At 43.9% G+C, this 24,919-nt stretch overlaps 1 protein-coding gene across 4 annotated transcripts in view; it reads left to right on the top strand.

The window, feature by feature from the left end:
- DPY19L3 (dpy-19 like C-mannosyltransferase 3) overlaps positions 1 to 24,919 on the top strand; it is an 88,881-nt gene that overhangs the window by 49,730 nt on the left and 14,232 nt on the right. For all 4 annotated transcript variants that reach the window (XM_056525650.1, XM_056525649.1, XM_056525652.1 and 1 more), the window contains exons 10-16: positions 2,179 to 2,280; positions 8,456 to 8,526; positions 10,853 to 11,011; positions 13,774 to 13,896; positions 18,445 to 18,556; positions 19,452 to 19,508; positions 21,352 to 21,434. In XM_056525650.1, coding sequence (XP_056381625.1) covers positions 2,179 to 2,280; positions 8,456 to 8,526; positions 10,853 to 11,011; positions 13,774 to 13,896; positions 18,445 to 18,556; positions 19,452 to 19,508; positions 21,352 to 21,434 — 707 coding nt within the window. The remainder of the gene's footprint in view (positions 1 to 2,178; positions 2,281 to 8,455; positions 8,527 to 10,852; positions 11,012 to 13,773; positions 13,897 to 18,444; positions 18,557 to 19,451; positions 19,509 to 21,351; positions 21,435 to 24,919) is intronic.

Here is a 24,919-nt window from a genome sequence, read left to right as displayed (position 1 = left end):
TTTAAATAAATTTGACTTGTGGTCCAGACCAAGTTGCAAGTAAAAAATCGGTGAAGTGCATGGCAGCACACACTTCGCTTCCAACATTACATCAAATCTGACTCTTTCACTGCATTAGTCTATGGAGTGAATGAGTCAGATGTGGTGGTTGGCCAGAGAGCAAAGCTTTTAGGACTGAGATCTAGTGCAATCTAAACTTTTGACATTTCTGGAAGGTATGTTTAATCCCTTAACGACGCAGGACGTAAATGTACGTCCTGGTGAGCTGGTACTTAACGCACCAGGACATACATTTACATCCTATACATAACCGCGAGCATAGGAGCGATGCTTGGGTCATGCGCGGCAGGTCCCAGCTGCTGATGGCAGCCAGGGACCCGCCAGTAATGGCCGCGATCGCGCGAATGTCCACCATTAAACCCTCAGATGCCGTGATCAATACAGATCACAGCATCTGCAGCGCTGCGGTCACTAAAATGGATGATCGGATCGCTGCCGCGGCAATCCGATTATCCAGAACTGCAGATGGAAGTCCACTCACCTTCCTCCGCTGCCTTCCACGGGTCTTCTGCTTTGGTCTGAGATCGAGCAGACCAGAGCAGAAGATGACCGAAAATACTGATCAGAGCTATGTCCTATGCATAGCACTGAACAGTATTAGCAATCGAATGATTGCTATAAATAGTCCCCTATGGGGACTATTAAAGTGTAAAAATTAAAAGTAAAAAAAAATTTTTTGAGAAACCCCCTCCCCTAATAAAAACGCAAATTGTCCCATTTTCCCTATTTCACCCCAAAAAGTGTATAAAAAAAAAAAGATTTTATATACATATTTGGTATCTCTGCGTGCGTAAATATCCGAACTATAAAAATATTATGTTAATGATACCGTACGGTGAATGGCGTTAACTTAAAAAAAAAGTCCAAAATTGCTGCTTTTTTATAACATTTTATTCCCAAAAAATTGATAAAAAATGTATTTAAAGTTTTATATAAGCAAATATACAAAAAGTACAGTACAGTACTTCCGCTTATGCGAAAAAATGAAAAAGTTATAGGTCTTCAAAATAGTGGGATTTTAAATGTACTAATTTGGTAAAAAAAAATAATTTTTAAGCGAAACAGTAATAGAAAAGTATGTTATCATGCGTACCATTTTAATCGTATTGACCCAAAGAATAAAGAACACATGTCATTTTTACCGTAAGTTGTACGGTGTGAAAACAGAACCTTCCAAAATTTGCTAAATTGCGATTTTCTTTTTAATTTCCCCACACAAATAGTATTGTGAGTCCATAAGGGGTTACATTTTTTTATTTATTTTTTATGAATCTGCCAGGATGCTATTTCTATGTATTTGAAAAGATTATTACTGCTAAAAGTAAACTGCAATTTTCAATTTCTTATGTAACTGGCAACAGGGCTCATTGGCCCTAAGCGGTTTTTACAGATAAAGCTGACAGACCTAAAACTCTGTCAGCCTGGCACGCTACAGCGAGCAACAGAAGTGCTCTAACAGTGGATTTCCACTTAGATATTGATCTGAAAATTTCCACTTACAGGTCACCTGTGTGGGTCCAAATTAGGATGATGTATAATTTGGCCAAATGAGAAGCTACATTAATGTATACACAGACAAGCTGGTACAAAGTCAATAAAGTGCTGATCTGTTTTTCAAAAAAAGCTTCCCACCTTTTATACACTAAATATACGTCATAGATTTTATCGTTTTGAATACATAAAATGCATTTTTCTCATACGATAACAAGAAACCATCCCCCAGCCCCCCTAATCATTGGCGACCCTTCAGGAAATTTTCTTGATATGCCTTGTAGACTAATTGTCTCTTCTCTCAAGGTCGGCCTACTACACAATCAACCATATCTCATGGCCTTGCTCATAGAATCCAAATTTTTCTGATATTTAATCATCCAGTTACTATTAACTATTTAACTTCTATATCAATATTAACCATCTTCAGGTTTGTTAAAGGGGTTATCCAGGAATTGAAAAACAGAACTAATTTCCAAGAACATCACCACTCTGCTCCTAAGGTCACAACCTGACAAAACAGGAGGGGTGGGGTTTTGGGAAAAAATCGGCTCTGTGTTTCTAATCCTGGATGAACCCTTTAAATGCTATTTGTCTGTACAAACCATAGTATTTTTTTTCCCACAGAAAAATCTTAAAAACGGTCATCTTCACAGAAGAATTTGGAACCTTTGTGTTCATGTAGCAGTTGTCCTGTGTTTTACTGCATTGATAAATGTGTGTGTGAAGGTAAGCATGTAGTTACATTATTGGAATGTGTCACCAAGCAACTCTCCTGATGCTGTGACCCTTTTGATGGCTATAGACAGCATTCTGATTTTGGCAGATTTTCTGTTCCATGACACCTTTTATTGGGAAAATTACAGGCAGGACAGGCTAGATTGTAACCCATATAATTCCATTTATTCTTAAAGAGTACCTTTCATGATCTTGTTGAATTTTATAATACTTCCAGTTCACTGCCCCCATCACGATAAACCACCTCCTGCCTTTATTTTTATTATTTGTTAGTTTTCTACCTTGATATTGTTCTGTATTTTCTGCTCAGTCTTAGTCAGATTCACAGACTGGAAAGGGGCGTGACATCATCTGAAGCCATACAGGGGAGAACTTCCTCCCTCACTCTTCTGCACACAGCCCATAGCAGTTCAGTGTGTGAGGTGAGCTATGATTGGATAAGGCTGCACACACACCCCTCAGCATTTCCTGAGTTTGGACTTCTGCCATGCCAGCAGCAGTCCAAAGTTTGTGAAAAAGATGGGGGAAATGTGCTCTGGACAAGTAGGGAGACACCTAGTGGAAGCTTTTCTAAACACAAATAATACACTTTATTTTTTTTTAAACAAAGTATATTAGAAAGATTTTTTATTTAACATAAGGAGTGCAATAGCAAAAATTTGTTTTAATGAGAGTTACCATTTGAGATAAATGGCATTACAGCCTGGCTTCTTCATTATATAAATTACTTGCCATTTGGTTGTTTATGGTGGTATTGGTGCTTGAATATGTCAGCTAAAAGATACTTTGTCTGTCAGCTTTTCGTTGTGGAAAACAAATAAGGGACTCATCATCTAAAATATTCTATGTCACTACTTTGCTACTCATCTCTCAGTATTAGAGATAGTAGCAGGGATGGGAAGGAGGTTGTGCACAGTAGATCAGAGTATGTAGAGGGAAGCATCCAAGAGGGACAGTTCACACAGGCTGTAGATAGGGAGGAAAGCACACACAATGCATTTTTTCAAGGGGGGTGTAGAAAGCAGAACACCCACTGCAAACGGTAGACTCTGAACATGCGTGAGAGCAGGTTACAGATTGAATATTGAGAGCCTGAAAATAAATGGAAGAATGAAGATTAGAGACTGAAAATTAGTGCAACATATTTTACTCAAGGAAGAGATTTATCAAAAATGTGCAGAGGAAAAGTTGACAAGTTGCCCTTAGCAACCAATCAGATTGCTTCTTTTCTCTATCGGCTCCATTGGGGACACAGACCTTGGTATATGCTGCTGTCTCTAGGAGGTTTGACACTATGGTAACCAAAAAGTCGGCTCCTCCCAGCAGGATATACCCGCCTCCAGGCCACTGAGCTAATCAGTTTTAGCTTAGTGTCTTAAGGAGGTAGACACTGGTCTTGAGTTCTCCAGACCAGGTCTCATATTTTTAATTTTTTAGGTTTAGGGAATGTTAGTGCTTTATTCCTTTTTCTTTCTGTTTTTAGGTGGGGACTCAGCGCTTGGGGTTGTACCTCATGGGTCCGGGTCCCCCTACCTCCCTGTTCGCCTCGCTATGAGCTTGGCTTGATGCAGGTGACCATGCTGACTGAAGACTACATTCTGAAGACTTCTTTCCGCAGAAAGACTTTCGGACTTCTGGCCCCTCTAAATGGTCCAGCCAGGCACCTTCGCGTGACGAGAAGGTTCCCTTTATCAAGGCACGTCCCTCTTGGAAGTCGGACACCAACCGTTCCGGCTGTTTTGCGGCTAAACCGGGCAACCGCAAACCCACTTCTGCATGAAGGGACGCCCCCACCCGCAGTTTTTTCTCGGGTGGGAGATCGCCTCTTGCTCTTTTGAGACTTTTGGACCACGCACATTTAGAACTCCTGGGTCAGGGACGTGGTGTCCAACGGATACCGGAAAGAATTTGCCTCCCTTCCAGGGGATCGTTTTTTTCGGTCCCGTGCCCCCCGATCTCCTTCGCTTGCGAAGGAATTTTGAGAGGCTCTTCAGTCCCTTCTTATCCAGGGTGTCATTGTCCCGGTTCCTTCAAGGGAACGTTTTCGGGGTTTCTATTCCAATCTTTTCGTGGTTGCCAATCTTTTCTGTGCGGCCAATCCTGAATCTCAAACGTCTCAACCAACATCTTCTGATCTGCCATTTCCAAATGGAATCTCTCCGTTCGGTGGTGGCGTCTATGGATCAAGGGGAGTTTCTTTCCTCGGTGGACATCAAGGATGCCTACCTCCACTTTCCAATTTTTCCCAGCCACCAGCGGTACCTCCGCTTTGTGGTTCTGGAAGGTCATTATCAATTTGTAGCTCTCCCCTTCGGTCTGGCCACAGCGCCACGAGTCTTTACCAAGATTCTGGCGCCCGTGATAACTCTGTTACGGTCAAAAGGGGTATCACTGATACCTTACTTGGACGACCTTCTCATCAAGGCTTCCACCAGAGCCCAGGCTCTGGAGAATGTGAGCCTCACTCTTCAGACCCTGTGTCGCTTCGGGTGGATGGTCAACCAAGACAAGTCTGTTCTCTCCCCCACACAGTCCCTGGTCTTCTTTGGGCTCCAATTCGGACTCTGCTCGAATTCGCCTCCCGCCGGACAAACGTCTGGCTCTCTTGTCGGGAGTCCGCTCCCTCCGGATACCATCCCCAGTCACCATCCGTACTTGCATGGAAGTCCTGGGTCGGATGGTGGCAGCCATGGAAGCCGTTCCCTTTGCCCAGTTTCATTACCGTCCTCTTCAACTGGCGATTCTTGCAAGTGGGACAGGTCTCCTCTCTCTCTCGATCACAAGATTGTTCTCCCTCTTCGGACCCGTCATTCTCTGCGCTGGTGGCTCCGCTCCCCCTTCTTCTTCAGGGGCGTTCGTTCTTTCCCCTCCACTGGCAGGTGGTCATGACAGATGCCAGTCTGTCGGGCTGGGGGGGGTGTTTTCAGAGATCAGACGGTCCAAGGCCTCTGGTCTCCCCAAGAAGCCCTTCTTTCCATAAACATCCTGGAACTGAGGGCGATATATCTTTGTCTGAAGCATTGGGAGTCCCTGCTTCAGGGCCACCCTGTCCTTGTCCAGTCGGTCAACGCCACGGCTGTGGCGTACATCAATCGGCAGGGCGGCACTCGCAGCTCAGCAGCCATGTCCGAGGTGACAAAGATTCTCCTCTGGGCGGAACACGAAGTTCCGGCCATTTCGGCGATTCACATTGAGGCAGTGCTCAACTGGGAAGCGGATTTCCTCAGTCGGTCCTCAGCCGACCCCGGAGAGTGGTCTCTTCTTCCGGAGGTGTTCGCACAGATCTGCGACCTCTGGGGGACCCCATATGTGGATCTCTTCGCGTCTCGACACAACCGGAAAATTCCGACGTTTGTGTCGAAGTCCAGGGACTCTAGCCGTGGATGCCCTAGTAATTCCGTGGTCGGCTTTGTCCTGCCCTATCTGTTCCCTTCCCTCCCCCTTCTTCCCAGGGTTCTGAGGAAGCTCAAGGCGGAAGGAGTCCCCGCCATTCTGGTGGCTCCAGACTGGCCCCGAAGGGCATGGTACGCCGACGTGGTCTGGCTCCTGGACAACGTTCCACTTCGTCCAGACCTACCGTCACAGGGTCCCCTTTGCCACCCCAATTTACAGTCGCTGTATTTAACGGCGAGGCGGTTGAGACCGCGGTTCTAAGGGCCCGTGGTTTCTCTTCCCAGGTAATTTGCACTATGCTCAGGGCTCGCAAGCCCTCCTCTGCAAAAATGTATCACCGTACCTGGTGGTCTTACTTTCGTTGGTGCGAAACTCAGACCTTTTCTCCAGTTACTTTTTCCGTTCCCCATCTCCTCTCCTTTTTGCAGTCGGGTTGGAACAAGGGCTGGCTCTCAGCTCCCTTAAGGGTCAGGTTTTGGCCCTTTCTATTCTCTTTCAGCGTCCTCTTGCTTCCAATTTGCATGTCCGAAACTTCCTTCAGGGCGTGGCACATGCTGTCCTTTCTAGGCGCTCTCCAAGACGCACCTTTTGAACCTCCCCGGGAGGTTCCCCTTCGCCTCCTATCCTTGAAAGTGGCTTTTCTTATAGCCATTACTTCCATTAGGAGAGTATCTGAACTGGCAGCTCTCTCCTGCCGTTCTCCTTTCCTGATAATTCATCAGGACAAGGTTGTTTTCCGACCAGATCCGTCCTTCTCACCTAAGGTTGTTTCGGCTTTTCATCTCAACGAGGACTTTGTCCTTCCGTCCCTTTGTCCCGCTCCTTCTCATCCCAGGGAGCGCTTACTCCACAAACTAGATGTGGTACGGGCTGTTCGGATTTTTCTTTCTGTCACCTCTTCCTTTCGTCAGTGCGATTCTTTTTTCGTCCTTACGGTTCTCAGACAGTTCATGTTTTTTTCCTTTGACCTGTCGGTCTCCTCCTATTGCTCTGGGGCTAAAACTGATTAGCTCAGTGGCCTGGAGGCGGGTATATCCTGCTGGGAGGAGCCAACTTTTTGGTTACCATAGTGTCAAGCCTCCTAGAGACAGCAGCATATACCAAGGTCTGTGTCCCCCAATGGATCCTTCGAGAAAGAGATTTTACGGTAAGTATAAAAAAATCTCCTTTTATATTTCATGGGCCTTTCTGAAAATAAAAGAAGCAATCTGATTGGTTGCTATGGGCAACTGGTCAACTTTTCCTCTGCACATTTTTTGATAAATCTCCCCCTTGAGTAAAATATGTTGCACTCATTTTCAGTCTCTGATCTTCATTCTTCCATTTATTTTGGAAGGTTTTGATAAATGTCCTCAACGTCACCACTGACATATGTAAAAGTAATTCCATATCCTAGGTATCCATGGCCTTAAAGGGGTACTCCAGTAGAAAAAAATATATATATATTATTATTATTTTTTATTTTTTGTTTCAAATAAACTGGTGTCTGAAAGTTAAGCAGATTTGTAAATTGCTTCTATTAAAAATCTTAATTCTTCCAGTACTTATCAGCTACTGTATACTACAGAGGAAGTTGAATTGTTCTATTCTGTCTGACCACAGTGCTCTCTGCTGACACCTCTGTCTGTGTCAGGAACTGTCCAAATCCCCATAGCAAACCTCTCCTGCTCTGGACAGTTCCTGACATGGACAGGACATGGAGGTGTCAGCAGAGCGCACTGTGGTCAGACAGAAAAGAACAACTCAATTTCCTCTGGAGCATACAGCAGCTGATAAGTACTGGAAAGATTAAGATTTTTTAATAGAAGTAATATACTAATCTGTTTAACTTTTTGCCACCAGTTGATAGGGAAAAAAAATGTTTTCCACCGGAGTACCCCTTTTAAGTTAAATATAGCAAATCAAATCCCCTAACTATATTTAAATTACTCTGTACCCAAATAGAGTAGGAGTAGGTTTTTAATTGCAATTATTAAATTCAAAGACAAGAAATTATTTGAAAATGTATCAACAATGTATATCAGTGTACTGTCAAAAAGAGTCGCAAATTTATGCATAAGCCCTTTTGTGCAAAACTTTTTGACATATTACCCTTCTACACTGCTCTCATTTTAGAAATGGATGAGGACGATTTGTGTCAAATGTACCACCACAGATTTAGCAAACATATTAAAGCCGCCAGCAATAAAAAAAATTAAATTTATATGCCCTGGGTGTGTGATTAAAAAAAAGCCTGTGCTCCCCCGCAGCATAGTTATCACAGCACCCGATGTCCAGGGACTTTCATTTCCTTGTGCTGCAGATGGCACTACACATTGCTGCTCCGCCAATCACTGGTCACCTCAATGTCCTGCTTCAGTCAGTGATTGACTGAGCAGCAATGTGATGTGCTGTCTACAGTCCTGGGAAGCAAAGTTTACCAAACACTGTGACAACAAGGCAGTGAGGAAGGTAAGTATAGACTTTTTTCATGTTATTACACAACCTGGCTACCGGTATGGTTTATTGGAGAGAAAAACAACAACATTTTTGCTGGATAACCCCTTTAAAAGGGTGTGTGCTTTTTAATAAATTTGGTTTATCATAAGCCACTGCACTTTTTATCAAGACTGACTAAAATACTGGTCTTCATAAATTTCCCCCTAAGTCTGTTCTTTATTCATGTCCTCCATTTATAATCTGTTCCTGACTTTATATTCCGTAATTAAAACCTGTACATTAAATTAAATTATCTTAAATTAATCATTTTCATCTTCATTTATCTTCCCAACAGAAAATCCTCAACCTGCAATCAGATGAACATATCTTCAAGTTTATACAGGCAAAAATGGGCTTTAAAATGAGGTAAGTTTCAGGGTGAGAGATGAATACCTTACTATGCATATGTGTTAAAGGGACAAATTCATGGGATACTCCAGGGAACTAAACCCAGAGCCCATCCTTTCCCTTTCATCAATCTATAGAATTGTCTAAATATTATTCATAAGCTATATAGAGCAGTTTCCCTTCTTTGGTGGTCACTTACATGCATGAAGTGAAGAAATGACATAATCCAGCCATTCACTCTTTCTCTGTCCAAATCCCTCATTGAAAGCAGCCCCCACCCTCCTGGGAGACACAGACCATGTGGTTTCTGCCCTGCACTGATGAGTCAGGCTCACTTTAGTGTTGAGAACTGGGAGGTGTGTGCAGCCTCAGCCAATCAGACCCTGAATCTCTATCTTATGCTCAGAGCAGGAAGGTGGGGGCTAGCAGAGCAGAGCTGCAATGATTGCTGGGAGATGTAGGCAAGGGAAGGGTAGGAAAGAATATAAAGCAGCCAGAGAAAACAACGGGGCCACAGGAGCCATGCATATCAGGCAGGATGGTTTACAGGGGACATATACAGGTAGTGTGCTGGCTTTGGAGCTTTCTTTTTAAATACACTGCTCAAAAAAATAAAGGGAACACTAAGATAACACATCCTAGATGTGAATGAATTAACTAATCATATAAAATCCTTTAGTCTTTACATAGAATGTGCTGACAACAAAATCACACAAAAATTATCAATGGAAATCAAATTTATCAACCCATAGAGGTTAGATATAGAGTCACACAAAATCAAAGTGGAAAACCACACTACAGGATGATCCAGCTTTGATGTAATGTCCTTAAAACAAGTCAAAATGAGGCTCAGTAGTGTGTGTGGTCTCCACGTGCCCATATGACCTCCCTACAATGGGCTTGCTTCTGATGAGGTGGCGGATGGTCTCCTGAGGGATGTCCTCCCAGACCTGGACCAAAGCATCAGCCAACTCCTGGACTGTCTGGGGTGCAATGTGGTGTTGGTGGATGGAGCGAGACATGATGTCCCAGATGTGCTCAATCGGATTCAGGTCTGGGAAACGGGCGGTCAAGTCCATAGCATCAATGCCTTCCTCTTACAGGAACTGCTGACACACTCCAGCGACATGAGGTCTAGCATTGTCTTGCATTAGGAGGAACCCAGGACCAACCACACCAGCATATGGTCTCACAAGGAGTCTGAGGATCTCATCTCGGTACCTAATTGCAGTCAGGCTACCTCTGGCAAGCATATGGAATGCCACCCCACACCATTACTGACCCACCGCCAAACCTGTCATGCTGGAGGATATTGTAGGCAGCAGAACGTTCTCCACAGTGTCTCCAGACTCTGTCACATACTCAGTGTGAACCTGCTTTCATCTGTGAAGAGCACAGGGCCCCAGTGGCGAATTTGCCAATCTTGGTGTTCTCTAGCAAATGCCAAACGTCCTGCACTGTGTTGAGCTGTAAGCACAACCCACACCTGTGGATGTCAGGCCCTCATACCACCCTCATGGAGTCTGTTTCTGACCGTTTGAATGGACACATGCACATTTGTGGCCTGCTGGAGGTCATTTTGCAGGGCTCTGGCAGTGCTCCTCCTCTGTGCATAAAGGCGGAGGTAGCGGTCCTGCTGCTGGGTTGTTTCCCTCCTACGGCCTCCTCCACGTCTCTTGATGTACTGGCCTGTCTCCTGGTATCGCCTCCATGTTCTGGACACTACGCTGACAGACACAGCAAACCTTGCCACAACTCGCATTGATGTGCCATCCTGGATGAGCTGCACTACCTGAGCCACTTGTGTGGGTTGTAGACTCCATCTCATACTACCACTAGAGTGAAAGCATTGCCAGCATTCAAAAGTGACCAAAACATCAGCCATTAAACATAGGAACTGAGAAGTGGTCTGTGTTCACCACCTGCAGAACCACTCCTTTATTGGGGGTGTCCTGCTAATTGCCTATAATTTCCACCTGTTGTCTGTTCCATTTGCACAACAGCATCTGAAATTGATTGTCAATCAGTGCTGCTTCCTGAGTGGACAGTGTGATTTCACAGAAGTGTGATTGACTTGGAGTTACATTGTGTTGTTTAAGTGTTCCCTTTATTTTTTTGTGCAGTGTATATACTTCCTTAGAGCACCCCTTTAAATGGTCAGGAAGTACTAAAGTTACAGGTATTATATATTTTATAATGGGTGCTGCTTGAGTCCTACATGTTTAGGGGTCAATTAATAAACTTTTCTGTTATTTGTTCTGGGTTGCAGTGGAAGGTTGAGAGTAAGTCACAATAGTGTTTTATTATCATCACAATTATAATATTGCCTTTTGCTTCTTTGTAGAGACTTTGATGCCAACCTTTACATTTGTGAAGAGCCATTCCAGCTTCTGCCATTGGACACATTTGGGAGACTCTCAGATTCCATTCTCCTTTACCCCTATGTTATTGTTATTTTCTTCTTAATAATTATGACTGCCATCACTGTGTTCTACAACCTCAGGTAATAAATCTCTATTTTTTTTTTGACACCTTGTCTAAGGAAAAGGGAATCTGTCATGTGGAATTGACATTCCAAACTGCTGACAGTGTTATATAGCAGCTAAGGAAAGAAGAAAAATGGTGCATTTCATATAGGTATCTGTGCTTCCAAACTGTCAAATAATGCTTTTATTTTCTGATGCCAAGTGTTAGCGGAGTTTCCAAGCCCCTGAAGTGATAAGGTCTGGAATGCCTCCTTCCGCCCCCATTCCATCACTTCCCCTACTTATTTAACAGACAGCGTGCAGCTTATAGTGCCAAGCCATTTTTCCAAGTATACAAGTCTAGGCGTATGCAAGGTGAGTGACTAAGGCTGGTGCCCACAACATGGAAACTCACCACGTGCACCTATGTTTGTATTTACAGTATGCATGAGATTTGGAAACAGTGCTTGGTGGTATTACCCAAGCCCTCACTGTTAAGCAGGGATAGGAAGAGGAGGAAGGAGGGGCTTTATTTTTCCAAGTACAGACATCTATATAAAAGGTACCATTTGTCTCTGCCCGTGCACCTAACACTGTCAGCAGTTTGGAATGTGAATTCCAGCTGACAAATTCCCTTAAAAAGGTTTTATATACCATGATCTCCCATTAATAACGTGTGTAATTAGCTAGACGTGATAAATGGTTCTATACCTCAGTATGGGGAATCCATGTAAAGAACAGACTAACTTTTACAACCCACAGACCAACTGTTTTACAGGTATTCTCCCCAGAGACATAAAGTGAAGCTCCTGGGCCCCAGTGCCAAATCTATAATAGGGCTGTTTACGACCACATACCCTATACAAGAATACCAAATAGAGTGTGTGTGTGGCTCTCCAGTACGTAGTTGTGGAATCCACATTCTTGCTCTGCTAGATCAACAAAGGGAGAAAGAACAATGCCCCCTAACGTTACTGTTAACTGTTCAAACTGCTGAAATTAAAGATAAACACTGGCATGTCCCCAGGTGCACAGTTACTGCTGTAGGACCCCTTTTGTCCTCCTTGTCTCGTTGGCCCTCTACTTGAACTACAGTACTGTTTTGGTCAGGTCACAGTTCCACAGCCGGTCGCACTTAAGCCCTGTAAAGCAGCCAGTAAAACTCCATTTTATCTGTATCCTAAGCTGATGCTGGGCAAATGAGGATTCTATTTTATTTTTTTCTATTTTTCTCCTGCTTTTTTCTCTCTCTCATAAAGATTTCTGCTTGATGCTCTATTAGGCTGTGTCCCTGACAGTTCTTCAACCCAGCTTTCTCCTCTTGCTGATCTTAGCATGTTCTTCTGTATTTCACTAAAAGTTAATAATTAAAACCATTTAGCAGTAGTTGGCCATTACACATTGCCCTCTGTTCTCCATCAAAATCCTTTCCTTTACAAGTTTATAGAAGTCCTTTGTAAAAAAAAAAAAAAATCCTGATTTTCAAGGTCAAAGTGCCTGGATATCCTGTATCCACCCCCAGAACACATCTGGAAAAACTCAACTTCACCAGCAGGAGACCCAGTGGTTTCTCAACTGGGTAAATGTACCATCCTACCAATGGCTTATGCTTTCTCCTTCCAGGATCATTGTGAATGAAGGCTGGAATCTTTTGCCATATCTTACTTTGAAACTGCAAAGATGGCATCAAAGAGCCAAAAATTATTGGGCCAGACAGCCCCCACTGAGGAACTGGCTGAGCTTGTATTGGCCCCCACAAGAACTCTCAGAACACTAAATGTCCTTGATTCTGTTCTGGTTTTAGAGTCTCCTCTATTCTGAAGCCATGTAGGGGACATTATATCCAAGGCCACAGGTCATATGAGCACTCGTCTGCATCAAACCCGTGCTGAGCACGCTGGCCTTCTTATAAAGGGCAGGACTTATTTTTTGTCCCATTGGTGCTTCTTCAACTTGTTCCCTTTCTACAGAAAGCAAAGCCCACAGGATTAGAGAGAATTTTTTTTTCTTTAAACCACTCCCCTATTGCCTCTCTTGCCCTCAGACTCCAAAATCCACTACTACAACTAACTCTGCATGGAGGGCATCCCTCAGCAAACTCTACTCAGATTGGTGAGTGGTTTCTTCTATTTTGGGACATTTGGCGCTCTCATGTTTCTATTAGGGAGTCCCCATTTTGGACAATGGTCCATTTGAGTGGTACAGATCTTGAGTGATACAGATCTTCTGCCATACGGGAGTGTACGGCAGCTGAAATGGTCATCTCTGTACACCTTTTTTTGCAGAGTACATACCTTTTGTTTCCTCTGAAACCTCTTGGTTGTGGAGTTCTGCAGGTGACAGTACACTTAACATGCTCACGTCTTTTTGGTCATCATGTGTCCCCTAATGGCACAAACAAGCAAGGCTGACTTTGTTACCCTAAAAAAAATGTATAATTGTGGGTCACATCACTCATCCAGTTTTGTTACTTCATGCATAACAACTGCTCTCTCCATGGGGAATTTCTTTTGGGTCTTCATATGGTTGTTCTCATTAGTTAGCACCTTTTTCCTGCTTATGTACTAAATGGGATTATCTATGTGTCTGCTGGAGTATAGCTGTTAGGAGGAGCTAACACTCCTTTGCTTATTTTCCACTTCCTCATGGCAGCTGTGCCGAAGATCATCATAACTATCCCCCACTGAATGTAAAAACAAAATAATTTTTTGTCCATCCTGGGAAATAGTTTTTTCTTAGATTTATTATTAGGTGCATATGATAAATAATTATTTAAGAAACATTTTTCTTTTATTTTAAGGAATCCTTCAACTTCTAAAAAAATGAATCAGCATAAAGAAAAGTCATACTTAGTAAGAGCCGACGTTGCATACCACATAATGCACAGCATTCTGTTCGGGGGCCTGGCCATCAGCACTATGAGGTGAGCTAAAACTGTACACACATGTATACAGGAAACAGTAAGGGAGATGTAGCGCTCTGTTGTTTCCTGTATACTGCTGCAAATTAAAAGGTGGAGTTAAGTTATACGTAGCCCGACACGTAAAGGGGCAGTTGAATTGTTATGGTTTTTGGGGGGGGGGTTTCATATACAGTGGGGCAAAAAAGTATTTAGTCAGCCACCAATTGTGTAAGTTCTTCCACTTAAAAAGATGAGAGGCCTGTCATTTTCATCATAGGTATACCTAAACTATGAGAAACATAATGAGAAAAAAAATCCATAAAATTACATTGTCTGATTTTTAAAGAATTTATTTGCAAATTATGGTGGAAAATAAGTATTTGGTCATTATCAAAAGTTCATCTCAACACTTTGTTATATACCATTTGTTGGCAATGAGAGAGGTCAAACGTTTTCTGTAAGTCTTCACAAGGTTTTCACACACTGTTGCTGGTATTTTGGCCCATTCCTCCATGCAGATCTCCTCTAGAGCAGTGATGTTTTGGGGCTGTCGCTTGGCAACACCGACTTTCAACTCCCTCCAAAGGTTTTCTATAGGGTTGAGATCTGGAGGCTGGCTAAACCACTCCAGGACCTTGAAATGCTTCTTACAAAGCCACTCCTTCGTTGCCCGGGCAGCGTGTTTGGGATCATTGTCATGCTGAAAGACCATATTTCATCTTCAATTCCCTTGTTGATGGAAGGAGGTTTTCACTCAAAATCTCACGATACCTGGCCCCATTATTTTTTTCATTTACACAGATCAGTCGTCTTGGTCCCTTAGCAGAAAAACAGCCAGAAAGCATGATGTTTCCACCCCCATGCTTCACAGTAGGTATGGTGTTCTTTGGATGCAACTCAGCATTCTTTCTCCTCCAAACACGACGAGTTGAGTTTTTACCAAAAAGTTCTACTTTGGTTTCATCTGACCATATGACATTCTCTCCATTTTCTAATAATTGCTCCCACAGTTGATTTCTTCACACTAAACTGCTTGCCTATTGCAGATTCAGTCTTCTCAGCCAGGTGCAGGTCTACAATTTTGTTTCTGGTGTCCTTCGACAGCTCTTTGGTGTTAGCCATACTGGAGTTTGGAGTGTGACTGTTTGAGGTTGTGGACAGGTGTCTTTTATACTGATAACAAGTTAAAACAGGTGCCATTAATACAGGTAAGGAGTGGAGGACAGAGGAGACTCTAAAGAAGAAGTTACAGGTCTGTGAGAGCCAGAAATCTTGCTTGTTTGTTGGTGACCAAATACTTATTTTCCACCATAATTTGCAAATAAATTCTTTAACCCCCTTGGGGACAGAGCCCATTATGACCCTAAGGACGGGAGCATTTTATTCAAATCTGACCTCTATCACTTTATGCATTAATAACTCTGGGATGCTTTTACCTATAAATTTGATTCCGTGTGTGTTTTTTCCTGATATATTCTACTTCGTTAGTGGTAAATTTTTGTCGATACTTTTGCATTTTTCTTGAAGCACTTTGAAGAACTCTGTTTGTAAGGAAAAGGGACATGTCAAATAAATTACATATTGATTCACATATACATTATGTTAACTATATGTTGGCATGATAAAGTAGACCTGTTTTTACTTTTTGAAGACATCAGAGGGCTTCAAAGTATAGCAGCAATTTTCAAAATCAGACTTTCAGGGACCAGTTTAGTTTTGAAGTGAATATGAGGGTCTTTATGTTGGAAATCCCCTATAATGGACCCCATTATAAAAACTGGACCCCTCAAAGTATTCAAAAGGACATTCAAAAAGTTTGTTAACCCTTTAGGCGTTTCACACGGATAGCAGCAAAATGGAGGAGAAAAATCAAAATCTAAATTTTTTTTAAACTAACATTTTTTTCATTTTTACAAGGAGTAAAAGGTATTTTGGAAACTACACCCCTCAAGGAACGTAACAAGGGGTAAACTGAGTCTTTATACCCTACAGGTGATTGACGAACTTTCATTAAATTGGGACGTGAAAATGAAAAATTAGATTTTTAACACTAAAATGCTGGTTTTACCCCAAACTTTTCATTTTCACAAGGAGTAACAGGAGAAAATACCCTCCAAAGTTTGTAACCCCATTTCTCTTGAGTAAGGAAATACTTGATATGTGGATGTAAAGTGCTCTGTGGGTGTACTAGAAGGCTCAGAAGGGAAGGAGCGACATTGGGCTTTTGGAGTTCAAATTTTGCTGGAATGGTTTTTGGGAGGCACCCTTTACATTCACACGAGGGGGGTGCAAAAATACAACTCCCAGCATACACTGACATACCGTACATGTTGGGAGTTTTAGTTTTGCAACAGCTGTAGGCACACTGGTGGGGAATTACTGAGTTAGGAAACAGACTCTAGCTCAGTGATTCCAACCCCTATGCCTCCAGCTGTTGCAAAACTACAACTCCCAGCATACACTGACATACCGTTCATGTTGGGAGTTGTAGTTTTGCAACAGCTGTAGGCACACTGGTGGGGAATTACTGAGTTAGGAAACAGACTCTAGCTCAGTGATTCCAACCCCTATGCCTCCAGCTGTTGCAAAACTACAACTCCCAGCATGTACGGTCTGTCAGTGCATTCTGGGAGTTGTTTTGCAATAGCTGGAGGCACACGGGTTGGAATCATTGAGTTAGGAAACAGACTCTAGCTCAGTGTTTCCCAACCAGTGTGCCTCCAGCTGTTACAAAACTACAACTCCCAGCATGCATGAAAGGCATGCTAGGAGTTGTAGTTATTCAACAACTGGGGAAGAACAATTTGGAGACCGCTAAGTAGTGGTCCACAAACTGTAGCCCTCCAGATGTTGCAAAACTACAACTCCAAGCATGCCCAGACTGTCCAGACATGCTGGGAGTTGCAGTTTTGCAACAACTGTAGGGCCACAGTTTGGATATCACTGTGTAGTGGTCTCCAAACTGTGGTCCTCTCAGATGTTGCAAAACTACAACTTTCAGCATGCACTGACTGTCTGGGCATGCTGGGAATTGTAGTTTTGCAATATCTGGCGGGCTACAGTTTAGGGATCGACCGATTATCGGTTTGTCCGATATTATCGGCCGATAATCACCTTGCCGATATGCCGATAATGCCCCGCACCCCAGCCAGAGACGACCGTCGCCGCCTTTGCCCCATTGCCTCCCCCCATTCCCTGCACACATACCGCCGCTGCTGCCCCATTGCCTCCCCCCATCCTCTGCCCACATAACGCCGCCACTGCCCCATTGCCTCCCCCCATCCTCTGGCCACATGCCGCTGCCCCATCGCCTCCCCCCCCATCCTCTGCCCACATACCGCCGCCGCCCCATCGCCTCCCCCCATCCCCGGTGTTATAATTACCTGTTCCCTGGGTCCGCGATCCTTCTTGCTCCTACGCTGTTGCTGTGCACTGCGCTGCGTAATGACAAGTGGCGTCCCCAACGCGACGTCACCGTCAGTGCGCACAGTGACAGCGCAGGATGCCGATGGAGCCAGAAGGATCCCAGACCCCAGGAACAGGTAATTATAACACCGGGGATGGGGGGAGGCGATGGGGCGGCAGCGGAATGGGGCAACTGTGGTGGTTAGACTCAGGACCCCAGGACAGGCAGGGGGAGAGAAGCGGGCAGCAGCGATCTCTGGCCCGGCAAAAGCCGCTGCAATTCATTGATTTAAAGCGCCCGCTTTAAATCATTGATCTGCAACGGCTTCTGCCCCGCCGGGGGGAGGTTGAAATAGCCGATAACTTATATCAGAATATCAGTATAAGTTATCGGCTATCGGCCGGAAAGGTGACAGATTATCGGTATCGGCCCTAAAAAAATCGATATCGGTCGATCCCTCCTACAGTTTGGAGACCACCGCTACCGATCCCATGCCGCTACCATGCCATCGATAAGCCGCCGGCCATTTCCCCCCCCACCCTGCTCTGCCCGGACTTAAGTCGGTGGGCAGAGCGGGGGGAAATTAACTTTAACCCCCCCCCAGCCCCCCCCCCCGCCCCCAACGGTCATTGGTCGGCCAGTTCTGATCGACCAATGGCAGGGGATAGGAAGAGGTGGAACAGCTCTGATCACTCTTATTTTCCAGGCGATCGGGTCACCAGTGACCCGATAGGCCCGGAATTGCCACAAATCGCCGGTCTGAATTGACAGTCTCAGGACCCTCTCAGGCATTTGCACGGGATGCCTGCTGATAGATAACTGCAGTCATCCCGGTCCGATCACCGCCCGGCAAGCGGTGGTGATTGGAAATACGGAGGGCGTACCTGTAGTATTGGGACACAAGGGCGTATCTGTACGTCCTCCGTCCCCAACAGATTTAAAAGCAGACAATGTGATTTTATAGATTTTTTTTTTCTCATTCTGTCTCTCATAGTTGAGATATACCTATGATGAAAATTACAGGCCTCTTTCATCTTTTTAAGTGGACGAACTTGCACAATTGGTGGCTGACTAAATACTTTTTTGCCCCACTGTATGTTCCCTTTGTGTTTCTTGTTGTATTTTATCAGTGAACTATGGCACTGATTTTTTCTTTGTTGCAGAATGAAATATCTCTGGACTTCCCACATGTGTGTGCTTGCTTCTTTTGGACTTGCCAGTATGGACATTTGGGGAACTGTACTTAAACTGTTGCACCTGCACACACCTCAGAGGGTTAGTATGAATGTGTAAAATTGAATATGCAGAATTTAACAGAAAACTGTGTCAGCTTGCTTCCCCCGGACTAACCAGCGGTACTGGCTGATGCGGAGGATGCCGATCAGTTTGATACTTACTGTGCCCGGATCCGCCTTGCCGTTCGGCCGATATCTTCGTGTTTCCCTATATGCTAATTAAGTGCTAACTGGCACAGGCAGGGTAACTGGCATTCTGACGTCAGCAGTCGCCGGCCGCAGCACCACCCAGCTCATCAATATTCCTCCCCTCCTTCCACCTCTCCCTCTTCATTACAGAGCGAGTAGAAGAGGGAGAGGCGGAGGGAGGGGAGGAATATTGATGAGCTGGGCGGGTGGTGACGTCAGAGTGCCAGTTAACGCCGCCTGTGCCAGTTAGCACTTGATTAGCATATAGAGAAAAACGATATCGGCCGGGTTGATCCTGGCACAGTAGGCATCAAACTGATCAGCATCCCCCGCACTATCAGCCAGTACCGCTGGTTAGTCCGGGGGGAGCAAGCTGACAGTTTTCCTTTAATTCTCTCACTTATAGTCAGCATAGTTGTTAATGTTTGAACTATTGCTCTGAGCACACAATTGTTCTGCAACAGAAATAAATTGTTACTTGCAGACTTAATGTAATATCACAAATAATTAAGCCTGATGAGTCCTGCAATGGACACTTGTTTTGCTATGTCAATGCACTAGATGGCAGCATAGAGTCATATTTCAGTAATCACATTTAGAAACAAGTGGAAGTTTTACATTTATTTACAACCGTACTCTTCAGCTATCTAGCAGTCTCTAAGATCCTAAAGGGAGTAATAGTTTATCAGCAGCTGGAAAACCACAAGCTGTAGACAATATATTTTAAAGGATTCTTTATTTTCCAGACCAGTGCTTTCCGTTATTCTGCATCTATATTGGTTGGCGTTGCTGTTGTTTACAAGGTAAGGAAGTATTTATTTTTATTTAATACTCCACTTATACTTTGGTTATATTCCCTGTTAATGCAACAAAGAAAATAATCTTAAGGGTATCTTCACGTGGGTGGTTTTCCCACTGCTAGTTTGAGCCGTGGTGGGTTTTCCACAGCAGATTACATTGGCTTCAAAAATCTGCCATGGCTTAAACTTGAAGCCGGAAAACTCACTGAAAAACTACCCATGTAAGTGTGCCCGTATTATTACATGTACATAATTGCAGGCTCTCTGGCAGAAATTCTGCTTGCAGATCATGTTTCTACCCATTAAAGGGTTACTCCGGCCCTAATACATCTTAGTGCTGCAGGGAGCTCACAAAGGTGGGTGTCGAATGATAGATTGCGGGGGTCCCCAACGGCGGGACCCCCGCGATCAGACATCTTATCCCCTTTTGGCTAAGATCAAGTGTAGTATCTGTTCTTATCAGTTTCACGCCGGTGGTCTCCACAGCACCGGTGTTAGGCTGGTGGGCATGGGTGCTGCATGGAGGGTACAGGTGTACCAGGGCGTTCTGGGACTGGTTCTGAGGAATCAGCTCAAAGTCTGCCCCGATGTGACCTGTTTCCCTCCAGGTCTCGTCATGAGACTGAAAGGATCTAGAGCCGAGGTACTTTAGTGCCTCAGGGAGTGGTGATCCCATGGTGCCGAAACTCACTGAGAGGATGGGCTCACTGAGTGGAAGCACGGGCACCATGAACTATTCACCTTGTGGCACTCACCTCTTGATTCCCGGCCTTCTGGCTAGGTTCAGAGACATTTTTATAGATCCGGCCGGATGTCTGGGCAGTATACCTGCACCCATTCACTTATTTCTTTTTGTCTCACTGTGTCACTTTTTGCGTGTTGTGTGTCCACAGGATTGTTAGGATGCAGTAGCCCTTCTGGGTGTCCCTCCTGGCGGTCTAGGGGAGGTGTGTGTGGCCATTAGGTTCCGCACCTCCCTGCAAAAACCCCGGGTACTGCTGCATTGGCAGGGTACCAACCTGTATCGGCTCTGCTGGCTTATACCTTGGCTAATGCCAAGGGGGCTGCCGGGAGCACTTCTGGTCCCTTAGTAGCTTTGGCGAAAAGGGATATCGAACCTGGAACCTCGCAGGTACCGTTTGGTCCGGAGGCAAAGGGTAAGGTTTGTTGGGAGGGCCTCTCTCCTGTCGGAGAAGGGCTTGCGATAGACCGCATCCTTTGTGCACGTTTTTTTTAGTGTAACACGTTGCACTTTTTCTTGCACTTTGGGTGATTCGAGAGCATGTTCCTCGGCTCTAAAATCTTATCCCCTATCCTTTGGGGATCTGTTTTTAATATCACTCTATGACTGAGGGTGCGAGTCAAAAATTTTAAACCTCTAAGAGGATCATTTTTTTCATAGTTGTTATGTTTTCTTTAGTTGTTATGTTTTCTTGGTACATTTTTCATGAAAAACTTGGCCTGTAATACTAAAGCGCACATAAACCACACATGAAAGTATACAGACTACTGTACGGTTCTGCACTGTGGACCATATTACAGGCTGTAGAAATTATAAATGATACCTTGGATTGAAAGTGGTTCTGTAAGCCTAAAAAGATTGGTGCTGGGCATTTGGAGCTGCCAGATATTGACAAGCATCAATACCAAGATGATAATTTTTCTTGTCATTGTACTTTTTGTCCTTAGTGTGCATAGTATAATCCAATCCAACCAAAGTTTGTCACCAAGCATACCTCAGAACCTTGTTTTTAAAATGAATATGAGCAGAGAATAGTTGCCTGCTATCAGGCTTGTATTCTCTGGATAGTGATGCTTGTTCTAACATAACATTGTGTGTTTTTAGTTCTGGCCACGAATTACTGAGGAGATCTCTGAACTGCGGGAGTTCTATGACCCTGACACAGTGCAGCTAATGAACTGGATCACGTAAGAGCAAAACTTTTATTTCCTGTAATCTAGTTGTGATTATATTCATCTTATCAGGCTTTGGTTACTGCAGAGCATATACAAGTGATTGGTGCTTATGGCATTTAGTGTTTTCGAAAGGTGTCTACATAGCTGTATTTTTGAAAACAATCCGATTAAGGGTACGGTCACACGTACGCAGATTTGACGCTTCAGGATTTTCTGCTGCAGATTTCAATGTAAACTAAATGACTGAGCACAGCTTCTAATCCGCATTTACCAATCCTGCACATCAAATCTTCTCAGGATCCTGTATGTGTGAATGTACCCTAAAGGGGTATTTTCATCTCCCTACAACTACTGTTACTACGGGGACGAGTGGGGGGAATAAATAGCCGATAACTTATACTGGAATATCGGTATAAGTTATCGGCTATTGGCCCTAACCTCCACAGAGTATCGGTATCGGCCCTAAAAAATCGATATTGGTCGATCCCTAATATATACAGGGCCAGTGCAAGGATTTTTGTCTGGACAGGTAAAGATTTATTTTGGTGCTCCCTCCCCCAACTCAAATATGAGGCAACAGTCTTATGCTTAGCGAAGTTCTGTGCACGAGTCTTGTTTACCAGAAAATCGCTCATACACAGAACTTTGCTTAGCATAGTACAGTTGCCTGTGTCTCTCCACACTGAGCTGAAGATCGTGCAGGATTTGTGGTTTAATTAAAAAACTAACTGCAGCCTGGTGTGTGTAAGATAACCTAGCACTCCAGAATCTTAGGATGTTCACACTGTGCATTTTTGTTACAGTTTTAACGTGTGTTTTCTGTATTAGTTGGTGAACTCCTATATATTTGAATTAGTTCACCAACCAAAACAAAAACACAGCCTAAGGGTACGTTCACACGAGCGGATTACCTGCAGAATTTCCGCAGCGTATTTGCTTCAGATTTTGCGACCATTGACTTCAATGGGTCAGCAGAAAATCCCCAGTAGAGGCAGATTTGCAAATTTTCCTTTAGACCCTTTGAAGTAATTGGTAACAAAATCCACTGTGGATTTTCTGCAGCAAATAAGCTGCGGAAATTCCGCAGGTAATCCGTCTGTATGAACGGACCCTAAGGGGGTATGTTCATAGTTTGCTGTGTATTTTGCTGCAGATTTTCTGCAGCTGATTTTGCTACCACTAGCAAAATTAGCTGCAGAAGATCTGCAGAAAAATACAGCATACTGCACAATTTTATCTTGTATTTTTGATGGAACCAGTGATGATGAACCACAGTGAACCACTTGATGCAAGTGTGGGCTGCATGCTCAAAAACAAATACACACTCATACATTCTCAAAGGCACACACAAACTACACACAAATATACATACACTTATTTTATCTAACTGCACACACACTCACACATACACCCACCTTCTGTGATACAGAGTCCTCACATGGCTTCTCCCTGCATCTCGGGCAGCCATAGTGGGGGTCAGGAGTCATGACCTCTGACCTCAGAAATCATGCTGATGGTCACGTCATGTAGAGGAGGGGACACAGCCCAGACTGCTCTGCAGCCAGCCTCCTGCACTTTTATAGAAAAAAAGGAGAGGTGCGCTCCTAGTGTAAGACGTTTTGGGTACTGTAGGCCCCCAAGTCAATGGTTATGCTTACCAGGGATAGTCGTACTCAGGGTACGACACCTGTATCCGCCTGTAGTATAGTGTATTCTCCGTGAGGTCAGCAGCTCCGTGGTCCCCTCTGAGCAAACTAGTTGCTCAGCACAAGCAGTACAATAAAGGCCAATGTGAACCAAGAAGAGGGAGCACATCTGGAAATGAGGACTTCGGTTACGGGCGCTTCTCCCCCTTAGTAGGTAATAGTAGGCTTAAGAAGTTCCATATAGAAGAAGGTTTATTGCTCCTATCAACTAACCTACCTGGCCAGATAAATAAAAGCAGGAACCAAATTACGGCAGCCATAGTTAATTTCTATTAACTATCACTCGCCATTTAGTTTCTTGCAGTTTAAAAACCTAGTTTTGTATTATGTACTGTAATAGAAATCAGTTCACTGTGTACTAAGACTGTCTTCTAAGTTTATACACAGTAGCCAAATCAGAGCAAGCTAAATTGCAGCGTAAAGCATGGTCAAGGGACAGAGCAATAACCTGATATGACACTGGAGGTGAATTTCAGACTACCTCTGACTTATATAGACAATGCCACTAATGCTCTGATCACATCTGCGCCTCAAGCTTTGTCATGCAGATTCCATAATTTGACAGAAAGTACAGTACATATTCCCTTCAAAACAACTGACCTTATGATAGATCTATTGTGCAATTGACACGGCGTTGGTTTTGGTGTTACTGTATAACTTGGAAGGTCACAACCCGATATCTGCTTTAGTTTTTGGAGCTTTTCTAGTGGCACAAGTCATCCTATTAGCAGCTCATTATATTTAGCCTCCTGCCTATTCCGCCAGTGACATGATGGAGCTCACAAGTGTGCAGTCCCCAGTTTGTGATCTCTTTCCCTGATTAAATAATGATATCACATCTGCTTTATGCTAATCTTTCGGCCCCTTGCCAGAGGATGCTGAGTCCTTGAAAGGGAAAAAAGCCGTTCTCTGCGATTTTTGAAATAAGTATTGATATTTTTTTATGATAAACTGTTCTGGTGACAAGATGTTTAAGACCATCATCTTATTTAACGCCGGCTAATACTTTATGCATTTTTGTCTCCGGAGAGCAGTTTATGTTTGAACAGATATAACTCACACAGAACCGTAATACGTAGAGTATATCAACGGCATCCTGAAGGAGGAAAAATAAAAGCTGAGACAGCAAAATATCTGCTCTGCTTTTTAAAGTGTAACCTGCAGAATGGAGAAGTTACAGATGTATTCGCCTTTCAGGATGTCGCCGCTGCTCTAAAATGCTGTACATTTGGATTAGAGCCAATAGCAGTTACTTCTCCCTATAGAAATGTGTGTCCTATATGCTTTACAATCCACCAGAGGTAAGTATGTCCACCTGAATCTTAGACATTTAGCATAAAAGGGCTGGCTGTTATACAGTAGATAGCCCCTTTCTATATGTCCTATAGGTATATCTGGAGGTTATTGAAGGGAAAGTGCTGCTGCCATTGTAGGATGTTTTATTCACTCCTGTGAGTGTGCTTGAGTGTCTTGTCCTGCACTGCTGACCACTTGGCCTCTATATATGCCTCTCTAGGGCTTTGTTCTTTATCTACCTTTGGAGACCCTTCAGTACTGCTTAGCCCTTGTGGTGTCTGCCTTCTATGGTTTCACCTTTTACGTTCCTACAGCATGTTGTACTGAAATCAGGGACTTCTATGTCTGGTTGGAGGAGTGGGAAGGGCAAGTATTGTTTGTGTGACCCTGCCCTATATTCGTAGTCAGACTTGGTGGATTCATTGCCCATTAGGCCTAATACTGCTAAGGTTACTCCATCACTACAAGCGGACGCTATTATTTATCTACCTATCC

This window comes from Hyla sarda, chromosome 6, assembly GCF_029499605.1.
Source record: "Hyla sarda isolate aHylSar1 chromosome 6, aHylSar1.hap1, whole genome shotgun sequence".
Classification (NCBI taxonomy): domain Eukaryota; kingdom Metazoa; phylum Chordata; class Amphibia; order Anura; family Hylidae; genus Hyla; species Hyla sarda.
This window is presented reverse-complemented; position numbering and strand designations above follow the sequence as displayed.